This window comes from Oryctolagus cuniculus, chromosome 1 (assembly GCF_051225735.1).
Source record: "Oryctolagus cuniculus isolate XC-2025 breed Fujian yellow rabbit chromosome 1, ASM5122573v1, whole genome shotgun sequence".
Classification (NCBI taxonomy): domain Eukaryota; kingdom Metazoa; phylum Chordata; class Mammalia; order Lagomorpha; family Leporidae; genus Oryctolagus; species Oryctolagus cuniculus.
The window spans coordinates 12,618,770-12,641,096 of record NC_142867.1 but is presented as its reverse complement, the minus strand read 5'-3'; the positions used below and the strand labels follow the sequence as shown (position 1 = coordinate 12,641,096).

General features: G+C 43.3%; 2 protein-coding genes across 6 annotated transcripts in view; one reads left to right on the top strand and one right to left on the bottom strand.

Moving 5' to 3' along the window:
• The window catches only part of STX3 (syntaxin 3), a 47,022-nt gene extending 43,841 nt beyond the window's left edge, over positions 1 to 3,181 (top strand). For 2 of the 5 annotated variants that reach the window (XM_089308558.1, XM_051854392.3), the window contains exon 11: positions 1,382 to 3,181. Coding sequence is in view for 1 of the 5 variants with exons in the window: in XM_051854404.3 (XP_051710364.1) it covers positions 1,254 to 1,370 (117 nt within the window). In the remaining 4 variants the exon portion in view is untranslated. Of the gene's footprint in view, positions 1 to 1,253 lie in introns of all 5 variants that reach the window. The other 3 variants (XM_089308553.1, XM_051854394.3, XM_051854404.3) reach the window with 3 other exon arrangements.
• Positions 3,182 to 6,343: 3,162 nt separating this feature from the next.
• On the bottom strand, positions 6,344 to 9,892 carry MRPL16 (mitochondrial ribosomal protein L16). The gene is made up of 4 exons (XM_002709183.6): positions 9,751 to 9,892; positions 9,382 to 9,447; positions 8,045 to 8,193; positions 6,344 to 7,011 (listed from the first exon to the last, which is right to left on the bottom strand). Exons 1-4 carry the CDS (start codon positions 9,803 to 9,805, stop codon positions 6,526 to 6,528), a joined length of 756 nt encoding a protein of 251 aa, XP_002709229.1. The 5' UTR covers positions 9,806 to 9,892; the 3' UTR covers positions 6,344 to 6,525.
• Between the last annotated feature and the right edge of the window lie 12,435 nt (positions 9,893 to 22,327).

The following is a 22,327-nucleotide window of genomic DNA, read 5'->3' as shown; positions in this document are numbered from 1 at the left end:
ATACTCTCGGGTGAAAGACATCTTGGAAATTCATGGTGTCCTTTACCATTCCTAGTTTCAAGAATTCAGGGTGTAAATTAATGATTCCTGAGTGACTAAGATGCTCATCATGATATATTACATATCCCTAATAAAGTCAAGACTGTTTGTCACCTAGGCCCAGACAACCCTCTTTCTCTGTTTCCATCTGTTCTCCACCTTAGGGAGAGAGCGGTCTCTGAACAGGAGGAAGGCAGGCAGCCAGTGTTTACGCTCCTCAGTTGTGTGTAGCTACAGTTTTAGGATAGTATTATTATCCCCACTTAAAAAATTATTGTTTTTTAAAATTTATTTTTAAAATTTAATTTTTTAAAATTTATTTGAAAGAGAGAAAGAGAGGGAAGGAGGGAGAGAAAGATTGATTGAGAGATCTTGAAATCTTCCATCTGCTAGTTCACTCATCAAATGGCCACAACGGCCAGAGATGGTCTGGTTCAAAGCCAGGAGCCAGGAGCTTCCTCTGGTCTCCTTTGTGGGTGCAGGGGCCCACAGACTTGGGCCATCTTCTGCTGCCTTCCTGAGAGCATTAGCAGGGAGCCGGATTGGAAGTGGAGCAGCTGGGACTTGAACCAGCGCCCATATGGGATGCCAGTGCTGCAGGAGGCGATTTTACCTGCTATACCACAACACTGGCCCCTAAAAAATTATTAATAATTGTACATACTGATGGGTCACAGTGTGACACTTCGATACATGGAACTGGAAGACATTATGTTAAGTAAAATAAACTAGGCACAAAGACAAAAACCACACATTCTCTCTCACATCTGGAAGCTAAAATTCCTTAATCATTATCTTCAGTTTACAGACTAGGAAGCTCTCTGAATCTCTGAGGTTAAGAAATTTGCCAAGCCTATATGCCTTCTAAGTTGGGGCGGCTGCAGTATTCTTTCGTGTCCTTCTGCCTTCTAAAAGGAGGAGTTCTGGGCGCTCATGGAAGAGACTCGAGTACCAGAAAGCTTCTGAAGCCGCAGAAGACAGGCACTTCCGACCAGTGATTGTGCCTCCCTGAAAGTCCTCGCAGGCGAGTGTGACAGCCTGACAGCCTGTGGGAAGGCTTATAAACGGTCTAGAGATTTTTCTTTCTTTTTTTTTTTAACTTCATAATAGGGCTTTTTGTTCTTTGTGCAGTGGAATATTTAGTTACAGCTCCTGTCTTGGGTTTGTTGGATTTTTCAGGTTGTACTGCCTTTTCCATTGTTCTCTATTTGCAGCTATTTCTGATCTTTCCTCTCCACCTCCTGGGCTTGAGGCTGATTCCTCCTGTTGCCCTTCATCATCATCCTGTACACCCGTCAGCAGCTCCTTTCCCCGCCTCTCTTAGAACCTGATTTCATTCCAGCCTGGCGTGGCCACCCTTGTCTGCAGATGGGAACGGAGTTTGAATGGCCTTCCTGAGAGTGCGTGGGACCTGTTCCTTTGTTTCCTTGTAAACCATCCTTGGACCTGACTCAGCAAACAGTCTACCCTGGAGGAATCTAACCTACCCGAAGCAACCCTGAGTTCTCAGAACCACCTGCTGCCCCACCAGCTCTGATGTACCATTCTCCTGGACCATATGAACCAGTGGGCTTCTTTTTCCTCCTGGGGTGTGCCAAATTATGCCTTGCACCTTGGAGAGCCCACGTGAGACCCTCCCAAAGGAGCTGTATGTTCTACCTCATGGGGTATTCTCCTAGCAACTTCAATGTACTTTTTAGGAGAGTATCTTCAACAAAGCAGAGGGATTCTTAGTTTGGCAACAATAAGGCTTGGATCTGAGTCTTCTACCTGATGCCAATGCTCAGTTTGTTGTCCCCATGTTCTAAAAACACACAGACTGGCAGATGCCATTTTGGTCTGAGAGGCTGACTTGTTTGAAATTCTTAATTCCATATGTTCAGCTTGGGGCCAGCTTGACTCTTTATCTGTGTCGTATTCTCTCATGTTTACTAAGGAGGGGCCAGGATGATGCGGTCATCTGAGGCCGTCATTTGCAAAGGCTGAGAGTACTGCATATCTGTTTCCATGTCTGAGGCTTGGAAACTTTGCTATTAGACAGTGATGCTTTGTGAAGCCATTGCTTTGAGGTCAGAAATAACCAGGGATGTCAAACTGGGCCAGGGACAAGGTGCTAGAGTCTCAGACTCCAGAAATATTAGAGACAGTTTGAGTATTTGGTCACACATGTGTTCCAGATATATATATTTATAACTGTGTGTGTGAGATGTATGTACATGTATGTGTGTGTGTCTCAGGAAGTAAGAAACTAGAAGTGAAAGATATGACCTCAAAAAGAAAAAGTTAGGCTAAAAATTGCAGACACTTGCCTACTTGCAAATGAATCACTGTAGGAATATGATCTTCCCATGTCACCAAGAAACTTGTTTTCTAGTTGAGGAATGGGAGGATCAAATGATCAAATGAGATTTTTGGAGTGAAGATCTATCTAGTTGATCCCTACTCAGTTTTTCTGCATAGCAGAGAAGTGTAGTGTTTTGACATCTTCCCTATCTGCTGCCTATGATAGGCTCATCCCAAGAATATCCCACAGCAATTTGATGTTATCACATGACCTATGGGATATTGTGTCTCCAGGACTGAGTCAGCTGGGAGAGACCAGCGACTACAGAGTAGATCTTCCTGTTGGGTTAATGAACTAGACCGCTTGTGTCCCCTAATTTTTATTATGCAGGAAGCAACACTAGGATATCTTCCAGTGTCTGTGTTAACTCAGTGGCAGGTGCCTCAGATTCCCTGCTGGTCTTGGCCAGTCTCCCTGATTTGGGGTACCGGCTATATTTCAGCTTTGACATTAAAGCTTTCCAGGGTAGGGTGAGCAGCACCCTAATCCAGGGGCTGCTCATTAGCTTGCTTCGCAAAGGCTACTCACTCCGAGTCATCACCTAGCAATCAGACAGAACCAACGGATTGCCCCTTGCCCGTGGTTATGATGTCAACTAGTGGACTGACTCCAGCAACAGGGGAACAAACTTTACGCACAGGCCTTTACTGACCACTGAGAGTGAGAGTGAGGCCTCGGGCTCACAGACTGGGATACAGCATGTGAAGGCTTTTTTTTTTTTGGTTTATAATTTTTAAAAATGTAAATGATTATTTTATTGCTAACTTAAAAATAAATGACTTTGTATTGATTGTGAAATAGTCTGGCTCTACCTTCCTGCAAGACAAGGTGACTTGGTGCCACCATGTGGTAGATTTTTGTCCAGGTTTTGGAATGGGGCTAAAATCTTTTTATTCAATCACACTGGTTCAAAAGATCAGATTTTTGTAAAAGATTTAACTCCCAAAGCATGTGATGTAACTGTACCTGAGTTTCAGATTTAAAGTGCTGCCTCCAGAAGAATTGCGTTCTTTACTGAGAGCATCTGGCTTTAGGGGAAATGGGGGAGATCTCTCCTATATCATCGGAAAGGCAGAACCACCTTACACTAAACATCCTCTGAGAGTCCTATTGATCGAAGCTTGGATGTTTCACCAGGAATAACTTTCCTGTTAACATTCTGGGTTCAAGAAGCCAGATCCATCACCTCCCTCCTCCTGGTACTCCCTTTCCCTTCATACCCTAGTCCATATCCCGGTGAACTTGGCTCCCTTCCCAGAACTCAGTGCTTACACAGGAATGGTTCTCACGTGCTTTTTCTTTCCTTGTCTGGATGAGCAGAAGAAGATCATGATCATGATCTGCTGTATTATCCTTGCGATCATCTTAGCTTCTACCATTGGGGGCATATTTGCCTGAACAAGGTGAGCCATCTGGAGGGAGGGTCAGGCCTGCCGTTCCTTGAACTCTTGTGTCTGGGAGCATGCATTTTTTTGTCACCAGGTGGTAGGATTGACACAGATCAGGACCTTAGAAAACTAAAAAAAAGGTGTACATCTCATAGAAAAATGAGTGAAGAATGAGTTGGTAGCAGGTAGTGGGATGTGGGGGGAGGAGTAAAGGAGACGGAAGGCAGAAGTCTGACCCACAGAGTGCTTCGCATAAATTAAGGATGTTGATTCCTGTGGCAAAATTTGAGCCTTGGTGTTGGGAATGGTGAAAGGAGTCAGTTTTTGTATTAGATGTACCTGAGCTCTGGAAGAGGGCCACACATAAACCTAAATTCAGAAAATTTTTTCCCTCCCAAGGTTAGGACAAGTTAATGCAGCCTTGTGCGTAGTCCCTTATGCCTGGTGGGAGAGAAACTTGGTGATCCTGACCATGAACATTGTGTTATATAATCTATGATTTTCTTCCTCCATTCTTATCTCCTTCAGCCCTCACAGCTGGACCCTTGGCTGGCCATTTCTAATCCCTCCACCTTGGTGGTGCCATGACTTCTCCACCGCAGACTCCTCACCCACTACTCCTCCTTCCATTACGAGACTTCTTGTGACACAGGGCACCACTCAACTACTTATTAAAAGTTGTGCAAAAGGAGAACATGAAAACTGGAATTGGGTGGGGGGGAAGGGTTGAAGGAACAGGGAGCATAGCAACATACAGCTGTTAGGCAGATAAAGGGACTGCAGGGTAGAGAGCAAAGCATAATGGGTACTTGTTTGTAAAAGGAATTTACAGCCTGCATCACCATCTGGCGGAGAAGAGGAAGCTACTGTAGCACACCATGTTCAATAGGCTCTTATTTGAACTGCTGTGAGTTGTTTGAGAAGATTGGGGTGTTTCTTATTTCTGCTCTTGAGGTTCTTTGACCAGTCCACACGCTTCCCTCTCCCAGACCCAACAGTAGTCTTAAATGCAAAGGTAATCTAAGGATGGGCACTGCACCTGTATTGCCCACTGCTTAGCACAGTGCCTGCCACTCAGAGGTGCTCAAATGTCTGATTTAATTACCTGTAAGTAAGCTCTGGTTTCACTCATGGACAAGTCCTTTAAGGCATCAGTGTGCATACAGTTTGCTACTGCCAGAGGCTGTGTGAAGCTGCCTGGGAACGGGCTGAGCCATTCATGCAAACGTGCTACAACAGGCTCCCCCTTTTCCACAGCGTACAATGTAAGATGGTTTTTTCTATGTGTGGTGATGGAGGGGTTCTATTAACAGCTGCTCACCCTGTAGAGAGGGCCAGCCCCAGAACTGCATTCAGTAACTAAATACAGACACCACTCGGAAGAAACTGCTTTATACTACACCATGATTGAACTCCCAACAGCCATCACACACTGTGAACCACAACAAAGGAGAGGTGCAGATGTCACGTGAGAAAGGTGAAATGCAGCCATCACTTACTTCACTTCTCACCTGATTTGAAACTGTTGGCCAGTGATGTATGTGCAAGAAACTGTTCCAAACACTGTCCCAATTCAAGGTTCAACTGTATTCAGCTTTAAACCAGCTCTGTGAATACAACTTTGAACATAAATTATTTAGTAATTAAATGAGGGTCACTAAAAATACATTAAAAATTATAATATAGAATTCTTGAGGACCACCCAAATTTTTAGATAAATGTTTTTCAAAGTAAATTAAATTCTTATTTTCTTTGCTGGAGATCTCTTTTTTAAGTAGGATTAGATAATTACTTATTTCCTCAGTGTGCCATTTCCTACCTACTTTGAAAAGAAACTGGTTTAATATTTCTGTCAGTTTGTGTTTCCTTTAGTTTGAATAGGGTACAGAAGACTGCTGCTGGCTGCATCTGAAAAAGATTAATCTTGTTCAACACAGGGAGCTGGAACCATGGGGGTTTGAATCACAGGGCATCCCCATTTATCCAGAAGTAAGCAACTGTGTGTTGCATGGCACTGTTCTAGATCTTGCAGGGGCACAAAGATAGAGCCAAACACTTTCCCTCGTGGAGAATTTCAGACCTAACAAGCACCACACAGTTTCAACTTTTGTTATCAGTTCCCCTTGCTAAAAGGTGTGATCCTTGTCATATTGTCAATATCCCTCTTTCCAAGCCTGAGAGAAGATGGGTACCTTGGCATCAATAAATACCTGTTCAATCAGTTCACTGATGTACTGTCATTTTTTTGTTACTCCAAAAAGCTTTATATTTGTAACTAGGAAAATGTCAAAGAACCCGGCTCTTCCTGAAGCATGTACACATAAAAGGCAGCACAGATGCTAAGCATTGCATCAGAGCTGTGGGATGCAAGCATTTGCTGGAGTCCTGATGACACTCCTCTTACAATTCAGGAGACCTAAGAGCTCTTTAGTTTGAATAGGGGAGAGAAGACCACTGCTGGCTAGCTGTGAAAAAGATTAATCTTGTTAAAGGCAAAGAGGGAGCGGAGATGGAACCAGTCAGCCAGACCTGTATCTTAATCTCTTAAGGGATTAAGAGATTCCAGTGAGAATTGAGGTGATGCTCAAACTTTATTTAATATAAAGTACTTTAAGTTTTTCAGAAATCATCTGTTTACATGCCACTACTTAGTTATGACAGAAGAGCTACCCAAAGACTTTAAGGGAAGGCCGAGGGGAATAAAAATATAGCTTCTTTCTCTCAGTAGCCTATGTACATTTATTCTTGGTCTTATTACACACGATCAGGCAGATAGAACTTGCCCCAGTAGCGTCCTTTCTGGGTTAAGTCATAAGGGCTCAGGTATTTGCGTATCCCCAGCATGTTGGCAGTGGCTATGCGTTCAAAGGTCCAAGGGTTTTGATTGTTTTGTTCTCTTTCCTCTTGGTCTTTCCGCATCTTCTCTAGGGTCTCACGGCTCACTGCCTTCGCCGGGAAGGGCAACTTGTGTGCAACCTGGTTCAGGAAACCTTCTACTTCTTTGAATTCACATCGTCCACCCATCTCTACCACAAGGCGGCCAGCCTTCACAGGGGTCACATAGTGATCAATGGCACCTTTGCCACCCCCCATGCGCTGCCCAATACCCTTGCGGGTGATGGGCTTGAAAGGGGCTGGTACCCGCCAGATGGCAAACATGTTCTTGGGGTCCATAGAGCGGTTGATTGTCAGGCGCATCATTTCAAAATGTCCCCAGTGGAGGTAACCTCCACCCAGTGCCTAAAAACGAATGGCAGAATTAGAAACACAAGGGGACTTAGATATCTGATAGCCTCCATTATTATGTCTTCTTTTATAAGCATGGATTCAGTGATAGAAACGAAAGTTAAAATATGCACTAAGTGCCATGGAATCCAAATCTTGGGTATAGTATAGTAAAGGAGAAAAGGCAAAGTGAATCATACACAGGGAGAGAGGGAGAGAGAGACAGACATCAGTCTCTTCCATCTGCAGGTTCATTCCCCAGAAGGCTACAACTGCCAGGGCTAGGCCAAGTTGAAGCCAGGATCCAGGAACTCCATCCAGGTCTCCCATGTGGGTGGCTGGTTCCCAAGTGCTTGGGCCATCAACAGCTGCCTCCCAGATGCATTAGCAGGAAGCTGGATCAGAGGTAGAGTAGCTAGAACTCAAATCAGCACTCTTATATAGGGTGTGGGCATCCTAAGCAGTAGCTTAACCACAAGGCCCACTCCAGGAGGTGACATTTAAAGTTGAGGCCAGAATGAAAATAGCTGAAGGAAGACAGGAGTGCTGCAGTCAGAGGAATGACTCATGTGAAGGACCTAACCCTGCAAGGGGCGAGTTCAGGTGGAAGCCAGTGTGTCTGGAGTGGAGTGAGGAAGGGGGAGAGTGGACACTCAGGTTCTCTGGCTGCCAGATGAAAAATAAATCCTGGTGCACGCCCATGTTGTAGGTACTGACATAAGTAAGAACTACTCAGCAAGGAAAGAAACACCTCTCCCGCATCCTACGTCACAGTTCTATTTTTACCAGAGGCTTGAAAAGATCTTACGGTCTGGTTATGGGGCAAATTAGGGAGCCATTTCTTTCTCCCACCTTTACATTATTCTCATTTTATATTAAAAAAATTATAACTCAGATGTGTTCTTGGTACCCAGTAGCCTCTACACATATTCAAGAGCAACTGGTGGCAGTTCTCGTAAAATCTGTGGTGGAAGAGATTAGAGAGTAAAGAGTACGTGAGATGTTACTAACTTCCCTCCTATAGTTGGTTGATGCTGAACTCACTCACCAAGATTGCAAAATTGCCTTCTGTGAATTCAGTAGCTTCAGTGGAAGGTCCGCGTATGTCATTCAAGTTTTTAGGTTCTCTTCTGACTTTTGGCACAAGTGGTACCCTTTCAACAAATCTTAGTTTGGGCTTTTCAGGAATGGAAACATCTGAAAGCACACACAACCAAGATTAAGTAAAGCTACGTATCTTACAGGATCCTCTATTTTTCCTAGTCAGATTTAAAACAATTACGTCAGAATCTAAAGGTTACCACTGAACAGTAATTTCAAAGGTATATCATTACCTTCTTGTGGATGCTTTTAGAGTTTCCTTTTTTAAACTTAACTTTTCAAAATTTCACACACATAAAAGGGCCAAATTAAAAAATACACAGCTAAGAGAATTACCAGGTATGTTAATACATGAACACACACACACACACCCCTATCACCCAGGTAAAGAACAACATTAGGTAGTGTTTTTAATCTCAATTTGATAGAAGAGGAACTTGAGGCCTAGTGAAACTTTTTAATTTGGTCTAGGCCAGCTAGTTAAAACAGCTAAGTCGGGAAGCATGACTCTTTAAAACGTATAAGCAGAGCTGCAGTTCCTACAGTGTACAACCGTGTGCTGGCTGTGGCCAGGTGAACACAACAGTAGGCCAGACATGTGACAGCCATCATCTTACTCAAATTTGGGGAAAAAACCCCTTATAATTCATCTAATCTTTTTCTGTAGTCATCAAGCATGGAGGCTTGTATCACACAGACTTAAGGGCACTGGCACGTTATTACTATTCAGAGTTAGAGAAACTGCCACTCCCTCCCACCATATGTGCAACTACAGAGCAATTCAGCAATGTTTTCTCTTGCTCCAAGTCAGTATTTCGAGAGAACACAGTGGTTTAATAATTATTTGTAGAAGGTAAGACCCTCATATGTCCAGGCCTCTGTGATTTTATTTTTTTTTGAAATTCCTAGTACACTGGGAAAAACAAAAAGTTGATTTACAGGACTGTGTCTTACCTCAGTGTTTACGTTTAACAAACTGGTGCTTGTCATGTGATAGTATTAAGTGACTGCATATATGGAACCACAGTTGAGGCCAGTTGGCCCTGGCTGAGTGGCCCACGCCGGAGGAGGGTGCAGAGGAGCTAGCGCGTTAGACATTTGCTGCTTAAGTACAGGAGCATTTGGGGCTTTCATCCTTCAGCTCATCTCTGGTGCCTGGCACACGCTTGGCAATACAAATGCCTCACCTACTCAGTGAGGGAGCACAGGAAACACCAGACCTCTCTCTCCTGGGTTCCCTCCCGTCAAAGACTGACTCACAGGAAACGACGGACAAGCGCTCACCTCCTAACGATGGCACCGGAAGCAGCGTCTTCAGGCCAGCACTGGCAGGTGGGGCTGCCCAAGAATCTAAAATGATACAATAAATGTACAACGTTGGCCAAAGGTACTTAACTCCCGACGGGGGTGTACGGATGCATGGGACGCGAGTTCCATTACATGGGCTCAAAGAAGCCGGATGGGGTCTCTGGGGACCGGTTCCCAGACTCGGCTGTGCCCTTGCTGCGCAAACCCCCAGGGTGGAGGCGGCGGCGGGAAAGCGGAGCCCCTAACCAGCGCTTCACCAAGTACATGCAGAGCATGGGAGACAGCAGGGGAGAGTGGGGGAGGACACGGGACCCGCCTTCTTTCGGGTCAGCAGGGACTTCTGACCTGACAAGGGCACCCGCAGGAGCGGCGCACTGGCGCGGGCCAGCAGCCTCCACATGGTCACACGCGACCGGCCGCCACCCCGCTACTTGGCTGTGCTCGACCACCACGCTGCAGTCGGATCAGGACACAGCTGCGCCGGGCCGGAAGTTGTGTTCACACCGGTCCACTCCGCAGAGAATTCCGACGGAAGCGGAAAACATCCGAGGCTCGCAGTTTGGGTTCCGGGGCTGACGTCTGCTAGTCAACAAAGCACGGGCGCTCCTGGAGGTTGTCAGCCGTATCCAATACCTTTCCCCAAAGCAGGGAAGCAGGGCGGGGAGTTTCCTCCGTCCCGCCGTTAGCGCAAGCTGATATTTGACGTTCCGGGCAAATGCATTATAGTCCTTTTCTGGGGGCCTCTCAGATTTGCAAAATGTCTCTGACTTGTGAACGTTTACTGAGCACTTGCCGTATATCAGACATTGAATACCCCATTGTAGCCCTCTGAACAAATCCCTCTTGAACGTTAAGTCATTTTAGGTTATCTTTTGCAGATTCCATCCTGAGGGTCAGAGGATCGCCTTTCTCAGTGTCACAGAATAGCAAAGCAGTACAGTCAGAATTTGGGCACATACTCTCATACTCCAGTGAATGGACAATAGCGTAAGTTGCTATTAAGCTGAAATGATGTATAATTATTCTGGTAGAATATTGAAAAAGCCATTTTTATGAGCCTCAAGCTTCTTATAATTGTGATCCTCCCAAGCTTCTGGAACTCAAATGGGATTAGTAAATTGAGGCTAATGTCTGTTGTAGTTAAATTATACCAAATCTCTATGAATTTCCCCCACGATTAACTTCACAAACAGCAACAAATGAAACCTGTAATGCTTACAAAGCTGCCTGGAGAACTCTGATCACAATTGTATGCACTGTTTAATTTGCACACTGAATCTACTTCAAAAGGATGACTGGACTTTATTATAGCCAATCGTTTGTGCCCCAAGAGGAGTTCTTAAAAGGCCAAATGATAAATCTCCACACCCCTGGCCTTCCTCCACAGCTAGTCTAAGATTCCAGGCACCTCCTATATTATCCTCTAAATGTGCTCAGGCATCTAGAAATGTTTTGGGTGAAAAACAGAGTGGTAGCAAAATCAGTCTTTGGTTTCTGAGTCTTTTGGTGCCCTAAAGTTTCCACTTCATTGTTTATTTTTATTTCTTTAAAAATATTTACTTATTTGAAAGGCAGAATGACACAGAGAGATGGAGAAACAGAGGAAAGATGTTCCATCTGCTGGTTCATTTCCCAAATGGCCATAACAGCCAAGTCTGGGCCAGGTTGAAGACATAAGTCTAGAATTCCATCTGAGTCTCCCACGTGGGTGGCAGTGGCCCAAGCACAGGCAGTTGTAGCCATCTGAGAGTGAAGCAGCAAGTGGAAGATCTCTCAGTATCTCTCCCTCTCACTCTGTAACTCTGCCTTTCAAATATATAAAATAAATCCTAAAGAAGAAAGAGCTCCTGCATAGCAAAGGAAACAGTTAACAAAGTGAATAGACAATCCACAGGATAAGGGAAAATATTTGCAAGTCATAACATCTGATAAAGTATTAATAGTCAAAATATATAAAGACTCAAACAACTCAATAGCAAGAAAATAAATAGCCCAGTTAAAAAGTAGGCAAAGGAACCAACTAAACATTTCCCGAAAGAAGACCTAAGTAGTCAAAAGGTACATGAAAAAAATGCTCAGCACTGCCAATCATTAGGGAAATGTAAATTAAAACCACAAGGAGAGGCAGGGGTTTGGTGCAGTGCTTAAGTCACTTCTTGAGATTCCTACATCCCATATAGAAGTGCTTGGTTTGAGTTCAGTCTACACTGCTTCTGATCCACTTCCTGCTAGTGTGCATCCTGGGAGGCAGCAAAAGATGGCTCAAGTATATTGGTTCCTAACACCCATGTTGGAGACCTGGACAGAGTTCCTGGCTTCTGGCTTCAGCCTGATCCAGACCTGTCTGTTGTGGGCATTTGGGGAGTGAACATTTTTCATAAACTTTTTGATTCTCCTTTGTATACACAAAATGGAATATTATTAAGCTTTATTTAAAAATTTAATACTATTAAGCTTATTTTTAAAGCTTTCTATTATTTGTTTGAGAGAGAGAGTTACAGAGAGAGGGAGAAACAGAGAGAAAGGTCTTCCATCCACTGGTTCACTCCCCAAATGGCTATAACTGCCAGAGCTGAGCCGATATGAAGCCAGGAGCCAGGAGGCAGGAGCCAGGAGCTTTCCCTGGGCCACCCTCCACTGCTTTCCTAGGCCATAGCAGAGAGTCAGATTGGAAGAGGAGGAAGAGGAGCCAGGATATGAACCAGCACCCATAAGGGATGTCATACTGAGGTTTAGCCCACTATGCCCCAGTACCAGCCCCAACTACTAAGCTTTAAAGAGACAGGGGAATCTTGTCATTTGAGGCAACATGGATGAATCTCGAGGACATAAGTTAAGTGAAGTAAGCCTGCATAATGTAAGAAAATTGTACTCATAAGCCGGCGCCGTGGCTCAATAGGCTAATCCTCCACCTTGCGGTGCCGGCACACCGGGTTCTAGTCCCGGTCGGGGCGCCGGATTCTGTCCCGGTTGCCCCTCTTCCAGGCCAGCTCTCTGCTATGGCCAGGGAGTGCAGTGGAGGATGGCCCAGGTGCTTGGGCCCTGCACCCCATGGGAGACCAGGAAAAGCACCTGAATCCTGGCTCCTGCCATCGGATCAGCGCGGTGCGCCGGCTGCAGCGGCGGCCATTGGAGGGTGAACCAACGGCAAAAGGAAGACCTTTCTCTCTCTGTCTCTCTCTCTCACTGTCCACTCTGCCTGTCAAAAATAAAAAAAAAAAAAAAAAAAAAAAAAGAAAATTGTACTCATAAAAGCAGAGAGTAGGAGATGGTTGCCAGAGGCAGGGTAGTGGTAGGAGTAGGGGTGGTGGGGGAAAGGAATGGGGAGTTATCAAAGGGTACATGATTTCAGATAGACAAGAGATCTACTGACTATTGACTATAATCAATAATAATGTATTTTTCAAAATAGCTAAATAAATGTCAAATACTCCCAACAGCCTGGGCCACGCCAGAATCAGGAGCCCAGAATTCTATCTGGGTCTCTCATGGAATAACAGGGACCCAACTACTTGAGCAATCACCTACTGCTTCTTAGGGTGTCCATTAGTGGACAGCTGGACTCTGAAGCAGAGCTGGAACTCTAAGCAGACCATCCAACGTGGGATGTGAGTATCCCAAGCAGTAACTTAACTGCACAACCAAATTTTTTATTTCTTACAAGTGATAGTTACACTTATTTTTTTCATTTATTTTCTGTTATTTCTATGGTATTTGAGCTTCAAACATTAAAATCACTAGTCACACAGTTAGAGTAATGCCAAATAAGGCCAGGACCTTGATATTCTAATTTTTGCTGGAATGGATTTGCTGAAATCTCCAAAGAGATGATTTTGACAGCACCTGCCTTAGACTCTCCTGAAGCTCTTGTTCAAAACAAACAAACAAACAAACAAAACAAAACAAAACAAAACAAAAAAAAAACAAAAAACCATAAAATTTTATCTCTTAAATCAGAATGTTTGGAGATGAGAGTGAGGCATTTCTATTGCTAACTCACCCCATATCTAGTTCCAAAGCTTAACAAAGATTGAGAATCAGCATTCTGTGAGCATTTTGAAAAAAAAAAAAAACTTTTCAATGGGACACTATTTCTGCATTATTCAGGCCTTCATCCACTGGAGTTTACATGTTTCTCACCTGCATAACACTTATTAGGATCTTTAATTTTTAATAATTTTATTTCATTTCTTATTTTAAAATCAAGAAATAAGAGAAACCCAATTGCCTAGTCCCAGGTCTGGTTCTTGATGTAAATCTCTCTCTCTCTCTCTCTCTCTCTCTCTCTCCCCACACACACACACACACACATACACGTAGATGTGCACACTATCTTATTTAAATAAATACTTTTTTGTTTATAGGATTCTAATCAGAATGTCAAATTGTGATAAATCATCATGGAATGTCCTCATCCTGGAAAGCTCATAGAATTCCCTATGAGACTTTTAATATTAGCTTCTTCATCGATTTTGTTTCCAAGTGGTTTTTAGAGCATTTCTAAAATATCAAGATACCATAAGAACCAATATTTTCTCTTTTTTTTTTTGACAGGAAGAGTGGACAGTGAGAGAGAGAGACAGAGAGAAAGGTCTTCCTTTTCTGTTGGTTCACCCCCAATGGCTGCTGCGGCCGGCGTGCTGCGGCCGGCGCACCACGCTGATCCGAATCCAGCAGCCAGGTGCTTCTCCTGATCTCCCATGCGGGTGCAGGGCCCAAGGACTTGGGCCATCCTCCACTGCACTCCTGGGCCACAGCAGAGAGCTGGCCTGGAAGAAGGGCAACCAGGACAGAATCCGGCGCCCCAACCGGGACTAGAACCCGTGTGCCGGTGCTGCAGGTGGAGGATTAGCCTATTGAGCTGTGGTGCCGGCCACCAATATTTTCTAACACAAATATTAATAACTAACATATTAAAATTATTTGCTATTTACAAACATTTTCATATAGATTATTAGAGTCCTATTTTATAGATGATAATGGTGGAAATGCCAAAAATATTAAGATCGTTGCACAGAACTGGAATTTTCATGCAAGTGTTCATTTATCCAACAGACATGTTTAGTATCTACCTTCCAGCCTTGAGAAAAACTAACATGTCTGTGCATATCCCAGAGCTTTGAAAGTATATTGGATTCAATCTCAATCTGAAGAGTTACTCAAGTTTTACAAGAGAGTTTTTTCCAGCTGTTCTCATCTATGAAGTCATCAGGCTGAAAGAAGGGATCCACTCCTTAATTGTTTGATCAAGAAGAGGGAACAACGCTAGTTAGTGTTCTTGATTTTGTCTTGGCATGGGCAGACTCTATCCATGATATTCCTAGGAATGAGTTCACCATAATGCATAGTTCTCTATTGTTGCTCCCCTAAGTTGCTTACAAATCCTTTATGATAGACTATGCCACAATGAACATTCTTATGCAAATATACTCGTATATCAATTCGGTGCTGTTTCAGTATTTCTTTTGGGCAATTCCCAAATGAGAAATTACTGGATGTTCATTTTAAATCTTCTGGTTTCATACAATTGTACAAAATTGACATCCATCAGCAATGTATCAGAATGTTTTTTAATCAACAGTCTTGCTAAGGAAGGATATTTATAATTTTTTTAGAGCTTTGCCTATATGAAACTCAAAAAAAGCAATACCCAATGTTTATAACAGGACATTAAGTGGGATTGCTTCTGGTTCAGTTATGTCTGAGAATCCAAGATTTATGACAATCTTTACATTCCAAAGTGAGACTCTGGGCTTCTCTGCAGAGCTTCTGCAGGAGGTGGTAGGAATGACTTTGCTAGTCTGAACTTCTCATTCACGTACATCCTGTAAACAGCACTGGAGGGGTAGATGTGTGGTGCAGCAGTCAAGAAGCCCTTTGGGATGCCCACATCTTCTATCGAAGTGCCTGGGTTCAAGCTCCAGCTCAGCTCCCAATTCCAGCTTCTTGGAGATGTGCAAACTTGGAGGCAACAGGCAACGACTCAAGTACTTGGATCCTTGCCACCCGTGCAGAAGACCTGGATTGAGTTCCCAGCTCCTGGTTTCACTTGGGGAGTGAATCAACAGATGAGAAATCTCTCAGTCTCACTGCCTGCCTTTCAAATGAATAAATACAATTTTAAAAACCAGCACTGAAAAAGTCAAGAAAGGAAGTGGAGACTGGAAATTGCAATAAAGTTTTCTCCAACAAAATTTTTGATGTACTGTGAGTTTCAAATTCTCACCCATGCCAGTGGTGAAGGATGGAGGTGTTCCATCAAGTCCATCAAGAGGCTTTTCAAGACCATTCGGAGAGCTATGGTTTGAAGGCACAGGTAGTAGTGAGAAAGTTCTGTTTGACTACTAGTAGATGCTGGTGGTGATGCCCTACTAGGGGCCGTGATTGGGAAGTAGCTCCATTTTCAGTGATGGTGGATCAAAACTATGCATGTCCTGTTGACTAGATGTGGACCCCAGGGCGGCTGCATCCTGATTTAGAGCTTCCTTGTATCCTGTCCAACAGAGCTTCATCAAGCAGCAAGGAGAAAAAGGCTGGAGTAGGTACGGTGATGGATGTCCAGGGGCAAGGGAAGGATCACATACCATTAGCCTACCATGAGGAGACATTAATTTACTTGGATCAAGGGAATGGCAGGTGAGAGATCCACAACACTTAGGATGTGTGTATCTGTGCATGTTCTCTGGAGAATTCATAAAACATTCATAAGAGGGGCCAGCGCTGTGGCTCAATAGGCTAATCCTCCGCCTGAGGCGCCGGCACCCTGGGTTCTAGTCCCGGTTGGGGCACCGGATTCTGTCCCAGTTGCTCCTCTTCCAGTCCGGTTCTCTGCTGTGGCCCAGGAGGGCAGTGGAGGATGGCCCAAGTGCTTGGGCCCTGCACCCACATGAGAGACCAGGAGAAACATCTGGCTCCTGGCTTCAGATCAGCGCTGTGCGCCGGCTGCAGTGCGCCGGCCGCAACGGCCACTGGGGGGTGGACCAACGGAAAAGGAAGACCTTTCTCTCTGTCTCTCTCTCTCTCACTGTCCACTCTGCCTGTCAAAAATAAATAAAAAAAGTAAAAAACATTCATAAGAGACAACTATATATATATATATATATGATTTATTGATTGATTTGAAAGGCAGAGCTACAGAGAGGCAGAGGTAGAGAAAGAGAGAAAGAGATCTTTCATCCGCTGGTTCACTCCTCAGATGGCTACAATGGCGGGAACTGAGCTGATCTGAAGCCAGGAGCTTTTTCCTGGGTCTCCCACATGGGTGCAGGTGGCTCAAGTACTTGGGCCATCCTCTACTGTTTTCCCAGGCCATAGCAGAGAGCTGGATAGGAAGAGGAGCAGCGGGGACTCTAACTGGGTCCATATGGGATGCTGGCACTGCAAGTGGTGGTTTTACCTGCTACACTGCAGCGTCAGTCCCGAGAAAGACTCTATTGGAACTTATACCCAAGTTTAAGGAAACTACTCTTGAGTGCTGTGTTAGTTTGCTAGAACCTCCACCACAAAGTACTACAAACTTGCAGCTTAAACCACAGAAGTTTATTGCCTCACCATCCTGGAGGGCACAAACCTGCAAGCCCGTTCCTTCTGCTTGGTTCCTTCTGAGGGTTGGGCTGGAGGATCTGCTTGAGGGCTCACTCTTCGGCTTGTAGATGGCCATCTTCTCCCTTTGTCTTTTTTCATTCTCTGCCCTCTATGCCTATCTATTTCTGTGGGTGAAAAGTCCCCCTTTCTAAAAAGACCCCAGTCATATTTGATTAGGGCCCACCATAATGACTTCATTTGAACCTGATTACCTTTATAGAGACCCTAATTTCAAATAGGGTTCAATTCTGGGAGAGCAGGGGTTAGGACTGAAACATGAATCATTGGTGAGACCCAGTTCAATCCTCAACAGGTGCTATCCCAGGGAGGTTCAGGAGTGGTGAGAGATCAGGGGCAGGGAATCGATTGGTAAAAATGAAAGTGAGTAAACAGAGGCACATCTTGTGTCTCTCCCAGTTTTATTTTCACTACTCTTTTTCTACCTGGAGGAGGACTAAGCTGCAGGAGATGAGTAGCTTTAAAATTTTTAAATAGAACTCAGAGTTGTGACTAATTCTTAGCACTGGACATTTTAGGTACTGAAATCAGAATGCTTTTGGTCACTAGAAGTGATAACACAACTTCGTAATTTTTTAAAATCAAGAGTAATGAGAAAATGCATAAAAGCCCTTACATACAAATTATGGTTAGTTTGCATTTCTTTAGTGATGAGTAACATTGAACTTTTTCTCATCTCTATGATTTTAGATATTTTTGTCTACCTGTTTTCTAGATGTGTGATTTGCTTGCTTGTATATTTTGTCTGTGTATTTTCAATGTACTAATCAATTATTTCTTATCCATCCAAAACTGCTTGCCATGTATTAAGCATATTAACTCTTTTTTGTAAATAAATCAATTTATTAAAAATCAATAGGATGGTTATTGAAGATATGGAATAACTAAAGAAAGGAAGCATACACTTTGAGAGCATAAATAAAATACCTATCAAGTATGTGTGAGATAGACCATTGATCTTCAGTACTAGAGATGCACTCATAAGCATATTAACCCTTGTTAATCTATAACTCTTGGTTATAAGTGTATCTCTTTCTATTTAAAGATTTATTTTACTTATTTGAAAGGTAGAATGACAAAGAGAGAGAAAAAGACATCTTCCATCTGCTGTTTCACTTCCCAAATGTTTGCAACAGTCAGGGTGGAGCCAGGCTGAAGCCAGGATCCTGTAACTCCATCCTGGTCTCCCACATGTGTGGCAGGGGCTCAAGTATGTGGGTCATCTTCTGTTGCCTTCATTGGCACATTAGCAGGAAGCTACATCAGAAGTGGAAAAGCTAGGCCTCAAACCAGAGCTCTAATGTGGGATGTCAGCGTTGCAGCAGCACAACACAGGCCTCTGGTTATTTGTATTTCAAACAGTCTTTTCAATCTACACTGTATTAGTTTTTTTTTTTAAAGATTTATTTTTATTTATTTGAAAGAGTTACAGAGAGAGGTAGAGACAGAGAGAGAGGTCTTCCATCCGCTGGTTCACTCCCAAGATGGTTGCAACGGCTGGAACTGTGCCGATCCGAAGCCAGGAGCCAGGAGCCAGGAGCCAGGAGCCAGGAGCCAGGAGCCAGGAGCTTCTTCTGGATCTCCCATGTGGGTGCAGGGGCCCAAGGACTTGAGCCATCTTCTACTGCTTTCCCAGGCCATAGCAGAGAGCTGGATCAGAAGAGGAGCAGCAGGGGCTAGAACCAGCGCCCATATGGGATGCTGGCTTTAACCTACTGTGCCACAGCACCGGCCCCAGTGTATTAGTTTTTATTGAAGTATGTTCATTTATAAATTTTCTGCAGTAAAATATGCCAGTAAATTAAAGAGTTTTTGTGTTTTAGTATTTTTACTGACACATAGTAATTACACACACTTATTGGTTATATAATGTGAAGTTTCTACACATGGATACATTGTGTAACAATTTTGACTTATAATAAGCTTATTAGGGTCAGAGGTAGAAATCTAACATAATTCTGTCTTTCAAATAAATAAATAAATCTAAAAATGTCTGATTTAGTATGTGACTTTATGATGTACAAAATTATCACAACCTTTTTGATTCCCTGTGATATTTTATTCCATTCTTATTTTCTAATACCAGTGCTCCCAATTTTTAATTTTTGTCACTTTATTACACATTTTTACAACCATTTGGTCAACTTCATCATTTTTGCACTCCACTTTTCAAACAAAATGCTAAGTAATTTTAAAATATTCATATTCCTCTTCTGAGAGAGAGAGAGAGACAGAGAGAGAGAGAGAGACAGAGAGAGAGAGAGAGATATCTTCCATCTTCTGATTCATTCCTCAATTCCCCTAATGGCTGTAATAGTCAGGGCTGGGCCAAGCTGATCCAGGAGCCATGAGCCAGGAGCTGTGTCATTCAGGTCTCCCATATTCCCAAGTACTTGAATGGTTATCTGCTGCCTCTCGGGATACACGGGATACACGAGCAGGAAGCTGAATCAGATGAGGAGGAGCTGGGATTCAGCTGGCACTCTGATATGGGATGCAGGCATCCTGAGCAGTGGCTTAACCCATTGCTCCAACAATGGCCCCAGCCTGGCTATGGTTTGTATATTTGTTCTTTAAGATAAAATTTAGAACTGTTTTGTTAAGTTCATATTCTCTTATTTTCTTGGATACAATTCTCTTTATCTTTTGTTTTAATCCCAGAGCCATTCGTACTTCTGAGTGAGAGTTGAGGTCTTTGCTATTTTAAAGAATTTGTTGAGGGACTGGTGCTGTGGCGTAGTGGATTAAAGCCCCAGCTGCTCCACTTCCCATCCAGATCCCTACTAATACACCTGGGAAAGCAGCAGAGGATAGCTCTAGTCCCTGGGCCCCTGCCTCCAAGTGGGAGACTTGGAAGAAACTCCTGGTTCCTGGCTTCAGATCGGCTCTTCTTTGCTGCCATTTGGGGAGTGAACCAGCAGTTGGAAGACCTTTCTCTCTGTCTGTCTCCACCTCTCTATGTAACTCTCAAATAAATAGAAATAAATATTTTAAAAAATAGTTGGAAGGGACTGGAAGTATCTCATCCACTTAATTCCAGTTCTGTGTTGTCTACAATCATGTGTTGTCTTCTTATGGGCCAGTCATGTAGCTTCCAAGGCCAAGTACAATTTCAAACAATTCTTAAATGGAGAAAAAAGTGTTTGATAGCAATTTTCCTCCCTTCTCTCCTGTATTTCTGCAAGTTATGTGTAATTGACTACTCTCCTAAAGAAAGTTTAGGCTTTACCATCTGTGGCCACTAGAGGTCACAAAAGTGCTAGCCACTACAATCCGAACCAAATGCCTGCCTGAGTGTTGAGTATCATGTAGCAAGGAACATAGGCATTTGGTTATGATCGGTGGGAACAGTTGCACCTTAATTCATTCTTCTCTATCACAGTCAGTACAGAAATGAACAAATCTCAAAGAATATAATTCTTAAGATGCTTCCAGATTGAAGAGAATTTTAGAGATGGCTCTCTGCCAAACTCCTCATTTATGGATGAGTTTGAGTTAACTGGGGAATTGCCTGTTCGGGTTACTCAGCAAATACAGAATAACTACCCAAAATATTTTTTAAAGATTTAGTTTTTATTTATCTGAAAAGCAGAGTTGAGAGAGAGAGAGAGAGGGAGAGAGATCGAGAGATCTTCCATCTACTTGTTCACTCCTTAAATGATTGCAATGGCCAGGGCTGATACAGCCTGAAGCCAGGAGCCAGGAACTTCATCTGGGTTTCCCACATGCAGGGACCCAAGCACTTGGACCATATTCCATAGCTTTCCCAGGCACATTAACAGGAGCTGGATTGGAAGTGGAGCAGCTAGGATTCAAATTGGTGTTCATATGGGATATCCACATCGGCTGTAGCTTAACCTGCTGCACCACGACACCGATCCCTACCCAAAATCTTTTTTTCTCACACTGTATCTGTAGATTGTGCTTTCCAACTGGATATAGTCTTTTATGAATGGAATCATTAATTCAATGTATATTTTATGCCAGGTGCTGTGCTAGACACAGCCTCTAAAACACTCTAGAATAGGTGCTATTACAATGCTGTGTAGGCTGCTTCATTCACTTGGCTGTTCCCATGAACATGTCTTCACATCTACAAGTTTTTATCTTCCACATGAAGTTTAGGCACTTTTAACTATCCCATCACCTGGATGCGTGAGTTTGTTTTTCCATTGCCCTATTGTTGGATAAATATGTTGTTTCTACCTTTTCCATGCCATAAACATTATATGTTAGGAGAGAGTATTTTATTCTTCACTCCTAGGTTTCCTTCCGTTACAGTGGCATTCTTGCCCCTTTTCTGGGACATAGTGACTCACCTAACAGGTGTGTTTGGGATGAGAACTGGGGCCTGTGTGGCTCAAAGCTTTTCCTTCCGGCAGTCAGAGTTATCAGAGAGCAGGCACTTGCTCCGAGGTGCTAGGATGGGAGGCTGGTGTAATTCTGGGACTCAGCGTTAGGAAGTATACTGTGGCTGTTCACCTACGCTCTGTTCTCTGATAGGCACAGCTGACGTTTTGATTCTTGTGTATCTATGTGTCCTCTGACCATTCTTTCCTTTATATAAATTTCATAATTGAGATATTTTGGGTTAAAAGGCTTTTGATGCATATTTTTCATATTATCCTCTAGAAAGTTTGCACCAGTGTTGACTCCCACTAATGGCAAAAAGTTATGAAAATTTAAATTAGAAACATTTGTAGGGGCTGACATTGTGGCATAGTCGGTGAAGTTGCCACCTGCGATGCTAGCATTCCATATGGATTCTGATTCAAGTCCTGGCTGCTCCACTTCCTACCCAGCTCGCTGCTAGTGTGCCTGGAAAAGCAGCAGAGGATGGCCCAAGTGTTTGGGCCCCTGCACCCACATAAGAGGCTTGGAAGAAGCTCGTGGCTCCTGGCTTCACCTGGTCCAGCCCTGGTTATTGCAATCATTTGGGGAGTTAAGCAGTGGATGGAAGATTCTCTCTCTCTCCTTCTCTGTAACTCTGTGTTTCAAATAAATAAGTATGCACTTAAAAAAATTTGTAAAAACTATTTAAAATTTTCTTAAAAATTGAAAAACATTTCTTTGAAAGTTTAAATTTTTCAAAAATATATATTTGTCTCATATATAAATATATACAATTTTATATTGAATATAGATTATGTTGATATTTTTGATATATACAGTATATAAAATATGTTTTAAATTTGATTTTTAAAAGATTTTATTTAGTTATTTGAGAATTGAGTTACAGACAAAAAGGGAGAGACAGAGGATCCCATCCTCTGGTTCATGCCCCAGATGGCCTCGACAGCTGAAACTGGCCGATTCAAAG